The 17697-nt window shown below is 46.7% G+C and overlaps 1 protein-coding gene across 5 annotated transcripts in view; it reads left to right on the top strand.

The window, feature by feature from the left end:
* Kdm3 (Lysine demethylase 3) overlaps positions 1 to 17697 on the top strand; it is a 244332-nt gene that overhangs the window by 224399 nt on the left and 2236 nt on the right. For 3 of the 5 annotated variants that reach the window (XM_070658629.1, XM_070658632.1, XM_070658628.1), the window contains 8 exons: positions 8423 to 8830; positions 9064 to 11340; positions 13617 to 13839; positions 14374 to 14783; positions 14921 to 15125; positions 15506 to 15654; positions 15853 to 17281; positions 17388 to 17652. In XM_070658629.1, coding sequence (XP_070514730.1) covers positions 8423 to 8830; positions 9064 to 11340; positions 13617 to 13839; positions 14374 to 14783; positions 14921 to 15125; positions 15506 to 15654; positions 15853 to 17281; positions 17388 to 17652 — 5366 coding nt within the window. The remainder of the gene's footprint in view (positions 1 to 8422; positions 8831 to 9063; positions 11341 to 13616; positions 13840 to 14373; positions 14784 to 14920; positions 15126 to 15505; positions 15655 to 15852; positions 17282 to 17387; positions 17653 to 17697) is intronic. The other 2 variants (XM_070658631.1, XM_070658630.1) reach the window with 2 other exon arrangements.

The following is a 17697-nucleotide window of genomic DNA, read 5'->3' as shown; positions in this document are numbered from 1 at the left end:
CGTGCGTGGTCTCATCCTCGCTTACCGCACGTTGAAGAAAGTATAGCTTTTCTTGCCGCCGCAGGCTTGTTTTGTTAGTCTCCGTAAGTCGAAAAGAACATCGGAAAAGGGATGAAAAATTGATGGACGTCTTTTCGTCACGCTACACTTTTTGTTCGGGCTAGAAATATGGTAATGTGACGTGAGAGTTAACGGCAGAGAAAAAAAAAAATTTTTTACGTACTCGTAAATACTTGAAATTCATAAATTCCGTAGAGGAATCCGCAGGTAGGTCTTTTTTTTTGTTGTGGTACCTTTTTCTAAGAAAGGGCGACCCTTTTGTCTGAAAAGAAAAGATCATAGGAAAAGGAAGTAGAAAGACAAAATTGAGAAAGGATCAGATGTTCGTTCAAGCTGTTGACCATATGGTTGGATAACGTGTCCGCGTCAGAGTTGTGTCTCGAAGCGCGTGCATCTTGATGTGTCAGCCTCCCTATTTGACATTTGCGAAGTAACAAAGATAAAGTGATTCCGAGAGCATCGCGTTAAGTAGAACGCGCACACCTTTTGTACGCCGATCGCATTTGTATTTCAATTTATTGTTGCCGTAATAACGCACGTGCTCGCATTATCGCGTGCCATTACTGATTCCGATTATCTGCTCGGAGATCTCGGGCAGATGAAAGGCGTAATAAATCGAAATCGACTTGTCCGGATTGAGGAGTGAAGGGTCCCTCGAGCCGGTCGCGTGAACCTTGATTACGCCACTACTCGGTTGCGCAACGCACTCTCCGGCTCTCTTAGGATCGAACTTTTTTTTTTTTTTTTTTTTTTTTTTTTTTTTTTTTTCTTTCTCTTTCTCTCTTCCCGCGAGCGAGTCAAGGTTTTCGGGCCGGTACGCGGAGTGGCTGGTAATTAATGACGCGGTCAGTTTCGACAAAACCCGACGCTTCACAATAATCACGTCCGTCGATCCGCGAACTTTAGAGCGGCTGTTCGGGCCGCGGACGGGATCGGGAGATTGATAGGCCGATTTAGGTAAATCAACACTCCGGTATCTCACGCCGGGTCGTTTCTTGCGCGCGATGGTGCAAACCTGTACTTTCGCGGAAGTAAATAAATTTCTTTTACGTAACGCGGCTGTAAACGTTCGGCCGGAATTCCAACTGTGATCTTTTTGCTTGCCACGTGGATGCGAAAGGCACAAAAATGAGCGCGCGGACACGCACGATGGAGGAGGACGCTCGCGGTGGGAAAATTTTAGATACGCATTTGTTAAGCGTCACGGAGCCTGGTCTCTCGCTAATTTCCTGCGTTACGCGACAGTTAGCTCGACCGCGGTAGTTAACGTCGCCGTAATTGCGCGATATACGCGTCTTGAGGCCCGCGGGGTCAGGTACGCAAGATGCAGTTTCTTTGACGCCGCGCGTCCACAACTGTGCGCTTGCGACTCGTGCTGTAATCGCGCGTTTTTTTCTCTCTTTTTCTGTGTGCCATTGTGCCGGGGCTGAATAGGGATGCACAATGGAAATTCAAAGATCCCGTTAGGCGTTCGACATTGAATAGATAGCAAGGCGTCTGCACGATGCGCGTGCACGACGCCTCGACTGATTGCCCGCACCCTGATTTATTTATTGGTCATCTGGCTTGTTCTCGTAATTATTATTTTTATATATATATATATATATATATATATATATATATATATATATATATATACGTATATATTTTTTTTTGTACCGAGCAAAATATCGCCGGCTCTCCATTCGAATATATAAAACGGGTAAATATCTTAATCTCCGTCTTCTTCCACCGACGAGGAAATTAAATATTTGATTTAGGAAATACGATCGGAGATACAGTATCAGGTTTTTTTCGCTGAGCGAAGTGGCTTTTAAGCTTATCGCAGGATACGCTCGCAACTTCTACGGAAAGCTTACAAAGCACTGTCTGCGGGCGCTAGCGGAGACGATAGCGCGAAATTGCGACGGTGATACAACAACCGAGCTGGGCGCAGTCGACGTTTCTCGTGTTGCATATCCAATCGCATAAGAAGCCGTCAGCGAATTCAGCCCCTTATAAACTACTTGGCGTGGCACCTTTCGAGTTCGGCGCGTTTGCGCGTGTTGAAAGAAACTCACATTTAATTATTTTCATTACGGAGGAAATAAACGTCGACTGAAACGGCGTATACAACAATAACGTTTCCAGTTTTAATTCTGAAACTTTGGAATTGAATAACATCTACTCGTTGAACTAAAAAAAAAAAAAAAAAAGAAAAAAAACGCATATATGTATATAAATTCAAGAAAATCGTATTGACATTCCGCTGAACTTCTAGATCATTAAAGTATAATTTATAGAAGTTTATAAGTCCCATCTATTTTTACATAGATACTTTTTCGTCTCAATTACGCGACAGCGATGCTTTTTCCTCCTTCTATATTAAGATCGCCTCGAGAATACTCGCTCACAGTAAAATATACGCCTGTCGGCGATACGTGACGGGAAGAAGTTTAAGATCGTCGTTTTTTCACCGGCCGTCGCGCTGTTAAACGTATAATTACGGTCCGGATCTCGCGGCTTGATTTATTCGATGGTACTCGACTTGGTACATAACTTCATCCTCGAGTGATCCTTTTCGTCCGATTGAGGGCGAACGTACAGGTGAAAGGCACGTGTTTTTTTTCTTCTTCTCTCTCATTCTTCTTCTTTTTTCTTTTTTCGTCGTCATTTCGCCGCATTTGGGTGATCGCGAGGAGCAAGCCGAATGCTCTTTGGCTCGTCTTATCGGAAGAGCTATCTCGCGGTTTGTTATCTGTTTGCGACGACGGCGTAATACTCTCGCGCCGTTTGCGATAAGATAATGATTTCTCGGTTCTAGGAGCACCTCGTGTTTTACGAAGCATCTTGTCGCGAATTCGGTGCTGCCGATTTCGATTTTGCTCGTGGAAACGCCCTTATATGGCGATTTCGCGCGGATCCCCGCGATACATAACGCGACACCGAGCGAAATCGTTCCGCGGCCTCGATTTCCGTTGCTCGCGAAGGTCGGATCTCCGCAGATCTTTCCCCGTCAAAAGCCATCGCTGTCGCGTTCTACGTGGAATCAACGATTGCGGTAGGTTCGCGCGGCGAGCCGCGAAACTCGCTCAAGGAAAGCAAGATCGCCTCTCGAGCCGACACGCGGCATCGCGAATTATTTATGCACGTTATTCATTTCGCGACGTGCTCGCACGCTCGCGCCTTGATTTATTATTCCTCGTGCGCATTGCGTTACAGATTTTTCACATACGGTAGAATTTCGAATTAGCGTTAATCAGTGTAAATCACCGCGGATGATGAAACTTGCTCCGCTTCCGCCTGTGTCTGTATTTTTCTTTCTTTCTTTTTTATTTTATTTTTTCTTTCTTCGGTTGCATAATTCGTCATCGGCGTCGCGGTGTCAAAGTTCACGATGCTAGATAGCGAGTTATCGGCGAGCAATTCAAATGAAGTTCTCACGTGTCGTGAAGGCCCGCGGGCGATCGGTCGATCGCGGAATTCTCGCCGCGTGTTTATTCCGAGCGAAACGAAAGCGATCGCCTCGAGTGGTTCCAGTGCGGCTCGTGTTCCCACGAAGAAGTAAAGTTCTATCGGCGTATCGATCTGTCAGCCGGGCGGCGGCTGCAAATCATTGACGATAACGCCCTTATCGTCAACGTGATCGATAAAACTCTTATCGGTCCTCCGATTCTTACCCGCGGCATCGTTCGATGACTGATTAACGGTTGATGAAAATTATTCCTGCAACGTTGTTTCTTATCTGTCGCGGTATTAATAGCTGTGGAATTTTTTTTAAATGTTTTAACAGTTCTTAGGCTGGGGATAATTGATATTTTATTCGGCGGCTCGCGCGGAGAAATTTTCAGGCGACGAAAACGGTATCGACGATAAAGTTTTTTTCTTTTTTTTTTTCCTTTTCTTTTTGTAAAGAAAGCTTACCTTTCTGTTACTCGTTTCCTGCTGTTTGTTTCTTAGGGAAAAATCTAGAACCGCGTCCAACCCACCTTTGTGATCGCCGATAGGTCGATAACAGATATCATTTCGCGAGTTATTTACGTTACCTGTGCCACGTTGCGTAATAACGACGAGGATGTATCGCGCGCCCGTTGCATTAGGAAGTCGGCGAAAGGGGAAAGGTAAAGGGAGGACTCACGATCTGCCTTTGTGCATCGGATATTTCAGTGGTCTCGGCACAAAGGCGATCTAGAATTATGCCTTTCGATTTCTTTGAATAGTTTTCCCTCTGACATTGTGAGAAATGATGGCAAAAGAGACTAACGGGGACGAGAGCTGTTACAGAAGACGCGCTTAGGGAAATACACGTTACCTCAGGTAACTGACACGAAAAAAAAAGGAAAAAATAAAGAGAGAGAGAAAAAAAGAAAAAGAAAAAGATTCTTTGAGGTGCTTCTTTCAGTCTGAAGCGAATCGATGTTTCCCCTCGGGAACTCGCTCGTATAACAAGCGACTGGACATCCCTAATCTTCCGATATCAACGCGCTCGCGATATCAGCCCAAGGACGGGCGACCGTAAAAGTGGATAATCGGCGCCGAGAAGCAGTGCCGTTATAATCGCCAATTCCGTACCGTTTGACGGATGTCCTTGGCAGGAAAAACCGTACTTCGGGCTCGGCGACCGGTAATTACTCGGGGAACACGCGTTCGAAGTACGATCACGTATCCGCGACATCTTCCACGCGATCCGCCAGCAGGTTCCGCCGATTGTGTTGTCGCGATTCCGCCGATCGCGTTACGACCCGAACTTCCCTTGGACGTGACTCAGCCCGCGTGCTATCTGCGCGAATCCGTTTCCTCTCTGTAATAACACCCGCGACGAAGGCGCTCGCGATAAGCCGGGTAATCGGAGCGGGAAGGCGAGAAGGGAAGTTTATTGCGTCGTTCTCTTTACGTCGAAGTCGTTCGAGAATTGTATCCGACAATCGTTATCCGTATTACGTCATTTATTAATTATTTCGGTACGTAACGCCCGTGGTGCGTTATAAAAGTCGTGGCGCTGAAAAGAGGGAAGAAGTTACGTCTATTAACCGTATTCATTTCCGCGTACAACGAGATTGTCCCAGAAAGCCGAGCCGACCACGGAATCGCCGTGGCAATTTCTATTCCGGATCACTCGCACTCGTCGCGGCGAACGTGACTTCGGCGTGTCCCGAGGATTGCTAAATCCCTCGCCGGTGATAGATACATTTCTTCGCGCCGAGGGAGACGGCGGGGAAGCTAAGCGGCCGCGGGTGTGCTCGACGGCGCGAAACGGTGAAAAAGCGGCGCGTCTCGCATGAGAAGTTAATCGGCGCGGGTTGAGAGTTCAGCAGGAGAGAAAGTCAACGAACCAATGGCGAGCGGCGCTTGATTGACTCTGAATGGCACGTCGCCTTTATTACGTGCAATCGGTCATAATCCGTTCTCTCTCTCTCTCTCTCTCTCCCGCTCGTCGTCGGTCGTCCTACATCGCGGCACGACCCGCATACCCGGTGGTATAATACCCGAGGCACCACACGTCGCCAGAGCGCACCGGATAACGAGACAAGTGAAATTGTATATCCCCGTCGTTCGCCAAACGGCCGGATTGTCATTCGACGAGTGCGCGGGGTGGAGGGTGACGGGTGGAATATTTATAGAGTGTCGCAAGGAGACGTCACGCCTCGCATGGGAGCCTCGCGATTATAATTCATCCGCGCTCGCGCCGGCGACGAGGAATGTAAACACTTCCATTGTGCCCGAAGTGCAAAGCTCTGGGCCTCTTGTTTTTTTTTCTCTTCTTTTTTTTCTTTTTTTTTCCTTTTTTTCCCCCCCTTTTTTTTCTTTTTTTATCGATAAGCGCTTGTACGAGCGGCTCGTAGATAAAGCGCGTGACGTAACGCGGCGGTTTGGCGGCGGCTTGATGTGACGCGGCCGCGCGCGTTCACCGTGGCACTCTTAACGAGGATCTCGCTGGCTCTTGTGTCACATCGCCCTCGTTACGCCTTCCTTTTGTAAGGACGCGACGCGCCGCGCATAAAACGCGAGGCGATGACGCGAGCGCCGAGGTAAACAGAATGTGGGCTGACATTTACCTCGCGTCTCTCCCGATTAGCATAGCAAACCTTCTTCTCGCAAGCCTATAATTAGATTCGCGAGCTTCGCGGAGGAGCCTCCGCGTCGCGGCCTCGTGAAATTTTGCCGTCTCGCAAGGACGGCAACGTCGACGACTTGTTGACGAGGGCCTTTAACATGACCTTGATCTATTTTCAATTAAAAAAAATATATATTAAAAAAAAATTAAATTAATAAATCCTATGACTTGGTGATAAATGAATTCATGACATATGCGGTTGGCAGGAATAACGCTAGATATGTTTCAGCATTTTTTTATTGAAATAAAGTTAACAGTGAAAATTCGAGAATTACTTTAAGACGAGAATAATTCATGACTTTGGGTTTGTAAGGGTAAGTTTCTTCGTTCTTCCGGAAATTCGAGAGACTCCAGCGGATATACATATGTACAATACATAATTCTAATCGAACATAAAGTTTCGCGTTCGGTACGATCGCTTTATTTACGATCGACAAGTCAGCCGGGGCAGGTTTTGGCAGATCATCGAATTCACGAAAGAGAGACGCGTACGGCGCGATTCCGGGTAGGTGTTGCCCGCGGCTCGGGTGACTGGCGTATTTACCGAGACTCGCGTCTCGGGGAAAACAGGAAAACAATATTTGCCGTCCTTCTTTGGCTTCATTACTCGCTGGTTACTTGATTGCATTAATTTACAGCCTTCCACTCGCCCCAGAAACGAGTTCCTTCGGCGGAGTTTAATCGACGAGCGTCGGCAGCCGGCGGAAGCTGTTTGTTTGATCCTCCCAGGGAAATTACTTAGTTACACGTCGAAGTTCGTCCGGCAACTTCGGCAGAGAGTTATTTTTGAGGCCTCTTACGGCGCCGGCGGCATTAACGAAGTCAGTCAGTCAGCCCGGACGCAATCTCGCGCGACGTTAATCACGCGAATCTCGCGCCTCTGTCTTACGGCGATACCGGACGATCCTCCGATTTACTTTTCCCAGGCTGCGCCTTATCGTCTCGTGCCTCTAGCGGAAACCCTCCCTCCTCAAAGCTTGAAATCTTCGCGAGCAAATATTTAATAATTATCGGACTCGCAATAAAAAAAATTGAACTTTTAATTGCCCAATGTTCTATGCCGATTACGTGGTGATAAAAACGTTCGCTCAATCGATCGGCTCGACCACGCGCGCGGAAAGTTCCCGGTAGAGGTGTGTGCTTGAGCTGTTAACGTTCTCTGCGAGGCCTGCGTGCACGTGAGTGATGTAACGAGAGCACTTTTCACGGCGATGAATTCGGAGCAATCGCACCAGCGGCGCGTGTTATCGCTAAAAAAGATCGCGCGAATTTGCCGCGATATCGGCTCGGTAAATCTTGTGAAATTACGTTGGCGAAACGCAGCGGGCAATAATTACTGCACACCCCACCTGACACCGTCTGTGTTTGCTCGTTATTTGCCCGACAATTGAATGACGTGCCGTCTGGTCTCCACGGTGTGTCTGCATAACAGAGTATCGCGATAAAGATTTCGTTCGGCGGCAAAAGCTGCTTTGCAAACCGTGCAAATTTTGGGAATCTAATTGACGCGTGCTTTTAACTTTAGTCAAATCTAGATGCAAACGCTAATCAGATTAGCGATTTTTACAACAGCCTGCGAAGCTGCTTTTTCCGCTTAACGCGGCCATTGACTGCGTTCAGCGGTAAAAAACCGCTTTGCGGTTGTGATTATAAAAATAGCCATTCTGATTAGCGTGTGCTACTAGACTTGGTTAAGTCCGAAAACCCACATACTGCTGATTAGGATCAAAAATTTCACACAGCCATTGATTGGAATTTGAAGCTCGCCAAGCGCAGGAGTGCATAGAATTTATACTCGCCTCTCTTCTCGCAGGCGTCGTAAGTCATCGCGTTTCAACCTCTCGGGGAACTCATGCTAATTCTCACATTCCGATCCCTCTCGCAATAAACCGCCGATCTAATGGCACCGAAGTGCACATTTTCCACATAAGAGGAAGTCATTATCGGAAGATAATACTCCTTTTATCCACGTTTAAACTTCCGCAATATCTGAGATGTTTATCTGAAGTTTTTACGTGAACACACAGGGAATCTTGTAAAAGCAGTCGTTGGAAAAGTCAAGGAAAGATATTGTTATTCTCGATCGAACTTAGCACGACATCTTTATCAATTTTTGGAGGGCGATCGAATGGATATGCGTCGTCCTGTCGTTGAGGTGAGATGCGAGCTGCGGAAAAAAAAAAGAAGGTATTCGTACAAGCGCATCTCCGAGTAGCAAGTAGATAGACGATAAGCAGCGACAATGATTGGCAGTATTGATTGAAGTAGATGTCTTATATTCAACAGAGGAACATGCAGTCGGCTACGATGGGAGGATGGGGCGCTTTCATGCAAGTACCGCCACCGAGGACGCATGGGACGCTGAGCACTCACGCAGTCGCCAGCCACCACGGGCATCCCGGTGGTCCACCGGGTGGGTCCGCGGCCGCCGGCGTCGTCGCGCATCCCGCCAGCATTGCGCAACAGCAGCAGGCGCAGCAGCGGGAGCGCGAGGAACAGGAACGGGAGGCGCGGGAACGCGAACGGGAACGGGAAGCCCGTCAACGGGAGCACGTGGCGGCGGCCGAAAGACTGCAGCGACAGACCGAAGCCAGAGAGAGGGCCGAGGCTAGGGAGAGGGCCGAGGCCAGGGAGAGAGCCGCCTACTACGCGACCACGGCGTCGTCGGCTCAACAGGTATGATTTCCGCGCAAATTTATTTTCAATAAAGGACAATTACTAAATCTGAACCACGACGGTGACGAATTTAACAAGACAGATATAAAAGACTGACAGTTAATTACGTTTCGATCCGTTTGAGACACATTATTTTCGTGGTAATTTCGTTGAAAGAATCGAAATTGAACGCTGACACGCGACGATTGCATCGTCGTGGATTGCTTTGTTTTAAACGTAACGCATCGTTTCAGGTCCGACCTTCGAGCGTGCCCGGAAAAGTGGAGTATCCACCACCGCCGGCGCACTCGCGGACATCCAAGTCGTCGCTGCAAGTCTCCGCCCGAGACCGGCCGATAGTAGGGCCGACGCATCAGTTACCGAAAGTCGAACCGAACTTGTTTAATTATTCGACGACGTATCAGCCACCCTGCACAACATACTTGCACGATCTGAAGCTGAAAAACGAGATAGGGCCGCACAAGTCGCTGTCGAGTAAGAGCGAACTGACCGGCGGCCTCGAGAGGGACCATCACGGCAGAGAGGTGCTACAGAATCCACCGTCCCTACTGTCGGATCACAAGAGCTCGGTGATCGTGAAGAACGAGGGCAGGGAGCTGCCGAAGACCCCGGCGCCGCAGCAACACTCGTCCAGCCCGAAGATAATGCCTTACATGAACGTCCAGTCGGTGGCACCCCAGCACAAGTCGTCGGCGTACGAATATAGAAGTCCGACTCAGAGTCCGCATCATCTGCATCCCGCGCATCTCGATGGTTTACAGGCGAAGAGTATCGCGTCGTCCGCGAGTCATCATCGCAGCGGTAGTGCCGGTAGCGGTGTACCAACAACGACGACGCAACTGCCGAGTCCGCATGGTCATCCACCGCCTCCACCACCGGCACAACCTGAGCCGCGCTTGCACTCGCATAATCCTCGTCAATCCCCGCATGCCCCGCCGCAGCATCCGCATCAGCCACCGCCACCGCCACATCCATCGCCGCCTGAATCGCGCTATCTGAGCAGGCCAGAACCCGCGGGTCTGCCATACGGCGCGGCTAAGTCCACGTATTCGTACCCGCATCCGCCCACGGCCTCGCCGACGGCGTCGTCGCACTACGCCGCGCCGCCACCGGCCGGCTCCAAGCCGAAAGTCAGCAGCCCGGCGCCGCCGCACATCTACGGCAAGCCTAACTCCGGCATCATGACCGGCACCCCGGTCTGCCGGGCCTCTGAAACGCCTGTCGCCGCGCCAATCCCGCTGACCTCGAAGGCCGGCAGCTCGCCTTACCAGCAAGTGCCTCATCATCACGGGGCGCCGCCGCCGCCGTTGCCACCGCCTGCACACAGCCGGTCCGTTTACGACAGCCGCAGCTTCGCCGGCTCGTTACCGGGCGCGAAACTGCCGCCGCCGACGTTGCACGGTTCGCCGCCCACGGTTACCTCGGCGCCGCTCTCAAGGCCGATCACTCATCCCGCTCATCCCGCTCACCCCGCCCATCTCAATACTAGCCCGCATCAGCCACCCGGCCAGACGTTGCAACACGCGCAGCCCCAGATCACCACGGCCTTCCAGACGCAGCCGCTTGACCTCGGTGTCGAGAGGTCGGGCTCACCTAAGAGGAAAGCACCGACGCCGTTACTATGCGACAATGGCCAGCCGGTGTCCCTAGAAGTTTGTAAGAAGCGAAGAACCGAAGAGCCGCAGCCATTATCTCTGCAATCTGTCGGTCCCCCTGTTCTCTCCAGGGTGAGCGAGCCCAGTCCGCTCATCGCCTCTGCCGCCACGTCCATTACTACAGTCGTTAACACCGCGGCACTGTTGGCACAGCCCAACAATCAGACGACGCAGGAGCAACGCACGGTGTCTGCGGTGAGCCCGGCACCGGGCACAGCCACCTCTGACGGTTCCACGCGACCTGCTAGCACCGGTAGTGTGAGCTCGTTGAATCCGGCACCGATAAGCGCAGCGCCCAGCCCGGCGCCCATCCCCAGCCCGGCGCCATCCACGGCACCTAGCCCGGCGCCCAGCGCGCCCGGCACGCCCGCCAAAACAAACCCCAACACGGACAGCGACAAATGCAACAGCCCGGCACCAAGGCCGCCCAGCAGCACTAGCTATCCGGTGCACAAACTGAAGAAGGCTTGGTTGCAAAGACACTCGAGATGCGGCGAAGATACCACCGAGAATAACACCGGGATAGCTAGCAGCGTCACATTGCCTCTCAACATCTCCCGCGAGACGTCGTCGTCAAACAGTAAGGATCGCGACAGCAGCAACTCGTCGACAAATGCGAACAACAGCAACGCGTCAACTACTTGTTTGCCCAGCGCTGTCAATTCGATTCACAATATCGGCAGCATGGCAGTGAACAGTATCAATAAGAGCAAAGTCACCGGCAAAAGCGGCCGTAAGCCGGCGAACAAAGAGTCGCTCAACGGTCACGCCACCGACACCAGCAAAACTCCACAAGAAGACTCGTCCAGCAGCGACCCGGAGAGGAAGTCGCCGCCAAAACGGAAGCCACCCAAGGTATCTATCTATACAGATCGCTTAAGGTAGTCTTAGTTGTTGCTAGAAACCACTACTTGCAGTTTGGAGTGCGTATGTTGTGCTGGTAGTTTGCTCCTCGCTTATTCTAGTTTCTTCAAAGATTTTTTTTTTTTTTTTCTCTCTAAAACTAATACGTCATTTTTTGATAAACCTTATGAAAATATGTAAATTGATAATGTGTAATAATAAGAGGCACGAAGGATATAATTGTCAAATTTAATTATTAATGTATCTTATTTTAGATAAAAACAAAATTTATTTAGAAAAAAAAAAAATATTATACGGTTTTCGAATATGTAAAATAAAATTAAATGTACAATCTGATATGTTACCTACCAATTTTTATAGTAGAATAAATATTTATTACTACTAAATTATTCTACATTTTTTTGATACTTGATATATTTTAGATAATTATTCCTGAATGTTGATATCATCTTTTTTTATTTTACTAATTTATTTTTTTATTTTTTTAATTGTATAGCGAGAGAGTTATTCAAAGCGATTTGAATAAGTCGTTTGCATGAAATAAAAAAACTTTAGGATTAGTCAATTTAATTATACAGTTCGGAACAAATAAAGTCTGTATTCGATCGTGCCTCCAGGCAATAAATTTTGCAAGAAACTTGTAGAAATTGTAGAAGCATGAATATGCAGTAGTTTTATTTGTTATGCCGTAGCTCTTAATCTGTCATAGAAAAAGAAAAACTTGCTTTTAACAAAACTTTAAAAAAATATCAGTCATTCCATTCTTTTACGAAAGAAAAAAAAAAGAGCCGAGCTCGGTATCTTTTTATTATCGTTACTATTGAAATCACAATGAAAATCATAATTAAAACCTCAATTTATTATTACTATTATTTATTGCTTAAATCTTTTTTTAATTATACAGCCATATGCTAAATCTCTTTTTATTTTAAAAATAAAATTTGCAATATTTTGTTATTGAATTAGCTTATTTTATTTTATTATCAATAACAAAATGTACAAAAGAACTTTTAATATTAAAGTCGAATTGCGCGAGCTACTCGGATATACTTTTTTTTTTTTTTTTCCCAACGAGACACTTAAATTGAAAACACTTCTCTGCGGACCTTTTCTAATTTACCGCGTCGTTCACCGAGTTCGAACGTCGCGCATGAAGCGCCATTTTGCTACGTAAAACGGTGCACCGCCGCATCGGGTGCATGAATCACAGGTAACGGACGTCGCGCAAGTGTAACAAGTATTTCGTCACCGCGTCGTTAAAAACAATTAACTGGCCAGTTACCTAGCTCGGTTTACGCGACGAGCACTGCACTACAGACGTGGTCGACAGGATCCTCGCCATGGACGAGTATCGCAGAGGGGTGAATATCTTCATTTCACTCGGGATTTTCGTCGCGATCGCGACCTAACCTCCAATTCGTGCGAGATTGTCGGAGTCGTAGAGGCGATATTGCACGTGCCGTAACGCAATATTTTTCAAACGTCTTGGTCAGCTGCAAAATAACGAAGTTCTCGAGCCTTTAAAAAAACGAAAATTTCCAAGAGAAAATATTGCTCCGAAATTTGTTCTATGTAAGATTATATTAAGCTTCAATTTTATCAGGTTTATTCATCGAAATTGACTTCAAATTACGACAAACTGAACTCACGATAATTCCTGAGCGGAATATTAAACTGAATTCGAGAGAAATTAATTGCATCTTGCATGAAACCGCGTGCTCCGAAAAGGCTTTGGGACAAGTAGTTAAAAGTCCTCAGCAGCATGTTGGAAAAAAGATTGTAGCTAAACTTCTGATTGTAATTGGATTACTTATTTACGATTTAATTTGTAAGCTTTGCAAACATTAAAGGAAAAAAAAAAAAAAAGGACATTGAAGGGGACTTGTGCATAAATGAGTTAAATGAAGAACGCCCAACTTCTATTAATGTAGATAGACTTTAATCTCGGGTTCATCTGTTTTTCACCTTGCAATTTTTAAAGCTAAAGACGGCATAAGTTAACTTAACCGAAGTTAAAGTCAATCTACAGTTGATAGACGTTGGCCTACGTTGGATTTCTAATATGGATGCAATGGTGTGCAATAAAGGTGTTAGACCTTATTTTACTTGACTCGTCTCTTTGGGCTTAGGTAAAATAGATAGTTGAACTTGGTGTGCCGAAATGGTAGCGCTGAAGCAGTAGTGTTGCCAGTTTTAGTAGCTTCGGCTGGTAGATGCGGCAAGAGCATGAACTTCCTGACTACTTAATAATCTGTGCCCTGTGGTAGGTAAAACGAAAGAAGGGCGCCGCACGAAGGCAACAGACGGCCGCGGAAGATCAGCGGAGGCGGAAGGAGGACAAGCAAACCGGCGGGGCCGGCGCCGGTAGCGAGTCTAGCAATGAGAGCGAAGCGGGCTCCGCCAGCGATGCCAGCGAGCAGCTCAGCTCGATCCAGCCTGCATCGAGAGTTCGGCACACCACAGCTAATTCCAACAACTCCTCGGGAAACGGTTAGTTGACTGTAGCTTCTTGTAAGTGGACTTCCCGTCAGGTGAACTAACTATATTCACTTGCAGGGTAAGTGATCCGTGTTCCATGATCGTACGATTATTCCCAGTTATTCTCACTCTCTTTCTCTCTCTTTTTCTCTAGAGAGAGAATCGAGAGTCACAAATTTGAGTCGCACTTAGCTCGCGAAAGTCCACTTCTCATTGTTAATAAAAAAGATTTGTAGCTCTTGGATATTTGAATACTTTTTTAATTTTTATTTATTTATTAATTTTTTTTTTTCTCAAGTTTGCCACTTCAATTTTTCGGTCTCACGCACTTACCCTGGTTTCCTAATAATATCGTTATATTGAGAGACGCCCATACATTATGTTTTTATACTTTGTACATGATGACAATATAATACAATTGATAATATTATGATATATTAGTTTTATGAGCTTTTTAACACTGAATTTATTTAGTAACGAGATTGCATATAAATTAGGGTAATAACAGACTTTCTGACGAAGCGAGGGACACGGTGTGTTGTGCAGGAAATAATAAGGAACCTAGGAAACGTGGTAGGAGACCAAAGACTACAAAGAGCAACGAAGTGGGGGGCGAGGATCAACAACCCCGTCAAAAAAAAGAACGCAGAGACGACAGTACAAGCGGCGGTAATAATGGCCCGGGTGGCAGCGGTGGGCGGGGTGATCCCTTTCGTAAGCCGCCAATATCGCAATTGAAGAAGACCGGCGAGAGTTGGCTGCAGGACGGCGCCTGCTTCGAGGTGGCTCCGAAATTGGCCAAATGTCGCGAGTGCCGATGGACACCGAATCAGCGCTCCAAAAACCTTTCCCAAAATATCTTCTGCAGATTCTACGCGTTTCGCAGACTGCGTTACACCAAAAATGGACAGCTAGCCATAGCAGGATTCAGCGATCCGCACAAAGACGCGTCCGAGGTAAATTATATTGATTATTAAAAACGATTGACGCGTACGCTTGTCGTAATAACGCCGTAATAAAAGCTATATTGAGACGAATAGCCTTTTGATTCGAGACGCGTGTTTCTCATGTGAGAACTGTTACAATGTTACAGGATGACCTACGATTATGGTTGCCAGGAAAAGATAACCAAGAGGCGACAGGAAAGGACGACAAATCCGAGAAAAATGAAAAGGACAAAGGGGACCGAGAAGATCTAGACTTGGAAACGGCCCATCGGCTGCTTCGACAAGTCGGCGATCAATTCTGTGATCTGTTACATCAGGAAAAGGACGCTCTTCAGGAACACATGGCCGAAGGTAAACTTTTGTTCGTTTTTATATCATATTTTTTAGAAACTGACCGTCCACATATTTTTCATTTTAATTAATGCACATATCATACATGTAATTAAAATAAATATGTGACGCATGTATTAATAAGATTCGAATTAATTCAAATTAATATCATTGTCAATATGTCTCATCTTTCGCTCCAGTTTTTCTTCCTAGCATTCATATTGATTTTTCTTCCTTGTACATAACAGTCAAAGAATAGCACACACAGATAATATTTAATACAATTTAGCATTTTACAAAATAGTAAATTATTTCAATTAGGCTGCATGGTTGCTTGCGTCATTTTTTTTTGTTCGCATGTTTTAACGCTTTGCGCATCGATTATGATTACCTTTTGACAGCGAGTTCGGGGGTTGTAGACGGAACAGTAGCGTGGAAACGAGTGATCCAAGGTGTTCGAGAGATGTGCGACGTGTGCGAGACCACCTTGTTCAATTATCACTGGGCTTGTGGTAAATGCGGGTTCGTCGTGTGCATCGATTGTTACAAGGTAAGTTCAATGTGCACCACATATACTTTTCAGTTAATCATTAAAACTTACATGATGACAATAATTTAATTGATACTGCGTGATATATTATTATAACACTTTGAGCTTTTTAACACTGACATTCATATTGAATATTTTATCATTGTTCTTTTCTCGTTTCAAAAAGATAATTTATTAATAAAATATATTAATATTTAGGGACGTAAAAATGGCACAGTTAAAATCTGGGGTGAAAGTGGAAAGGACAGGGACGACTTTTCGTGGCTTTTATGCACGAATAGGCAGGTGCACGAACCAGAACGGCTCATGCTTACGCAGATCATCGCCGGCGACAGTCTTCTACGACTAGGTCAGCGTCTGCACGAGTGTCGCGCTGAATGGGGAATCCCGCAGCACTGTGCTTGTTCTCTCGTAATCACGTCGCAGCCGAACGAAATTCTTCGAAATCTGATTAAAGGCGACTCGGTGCCCGTTCTCAACGGAAACGTTAAGCAAGAGATAAAGGAAGAGAAGAAGATAAATGAATCTAACGGCGCATCGGAGAATAAAACGAACGGCGAGGATAAAAACTCACCGCTGAACTGGCTGGCGGATGTAGCGCTGCAGAATCAGGACAAGAACGATAGTGGTTCGAGCTCGGACTCGGACGATGATCGCGAGGGTAATTACTCAACATTGCGGGAATTGCTCATACGACCGTCGCATAAATCAAATGGCAGCGGTGGATCCAGATCGAATTCGCCCACGAATAATTCGAGCGGCACCGTAAACAATGCCGCGCAGAACAACGTCGCCAAATCCGGCAAAAAGTCGAAAATGGACACGCTCGATGAAGTGATATCTAGTGTGATTGAGCACAGCGTAAAGAAGGAAAAGGATAGCGGCATGGACGACGAAAAACCGCGAGAATTGAAACACTTCGTGCGACGCTACAAGTGGACGCAGCGCGGTCGCGAGCCGTTACCGATCAGAATTATGACCGGGACGGAAAGTCAGAGTCTTTATCCGGATGTACCGCATTCCTGGCTCTGCGACGGTAAACTGCTGAGGTTAATTGACCCAAATAATCCGAATAACTATAGAATATTCCAAGATCAATGGAAACGAGGACAGCCAGTAATCGTGTCAGATGTCGCTAAGGCTTTGGATATGAATCTCTGGCATCCCGATTCGTTCGCCCGCGACTTTGGCGACGAAAAGAACGATCTTGTTAATTGCATGACCGGCAATCTAGTACCAAATCAACCGATGCGTAAGTTCTGGGAAGGATTTGAATATTATTCCAAACGACTCAAGGATGAGCGAGGAAATCCCATGCTGCTAAAATTGAAAGACTGGCCACCCGGTGAGGACTTTGCCGAACTATTGCCATCGAGATTCACGGATCTGATGAAGGTTCTTCCATTGTCCGAATACACGCATAGGAACGGCAGGCTGAATTTAGCGAGTCGTCTACCTAGTTGCTTCGTGAGACCAGATTTAGGTCCGAAAATGTATAACGCTTATGGTTCTGCTCTTCATTCCAACAAAGGCACGACTAATCTTCACCTCGATATCTCGGATGCCGTAAACGTTATGGTATATGTAGGAATGCCAAAGGATGTTAATAGCGAGGAAAGTGTCAAAGGTACGTATTGTATATGTGATCTTTACTCGTAAGCGAGATTGAATTTGTTTGCGTCGTTGAAACAATAACTGACTGAATATTAATGATTAAAATATTTAAATTACAGCTAGAACAGAGGCAATGAGAGCAATAGACGAAGCAGGCTGTGATATTCTGACGCGTCGACGTGCTCGCGATGAAAAAGAGAAACCTGGTGCTTTGTGGCATATTTACGCAGCACGTGATGCGGACAAAATTCGAGATCTACTGAATGCTGTTGCCTTAGAACGCGGAGCTCGTTTGGAGCCTCATCACGATCCCATACACGATCAGAGTTGTTACTTGGATGGACCATTGCGAGAACGATTATATCGAGAATATGGTGTTGAAGGGTAAGCTTTATTTTTTACACTTGTTCAAATAATTCTTTATAGATG

Source organism: Cardiocondyla obscurior, linkage group LG06, assembly GCF_019399895.1.
Source record: "Cardiocondyla obscurior isolate alpha-2009 linkage group LG06, Cobs3.1, whole genome shotgun sequence".
Classification (NCBI taxonomy): domain Eukaryota; kingdom Metazoa; phylum Arthropoda; class Insecta; order Hymenoptera; family Formicidae; genus Cardiocondyla; species Cardiocondyla obscurior.
Note: the sequence above shows the minus strand (reverse complement) of the source record. Positions and strands in the feature narration are given on the sequence as shown.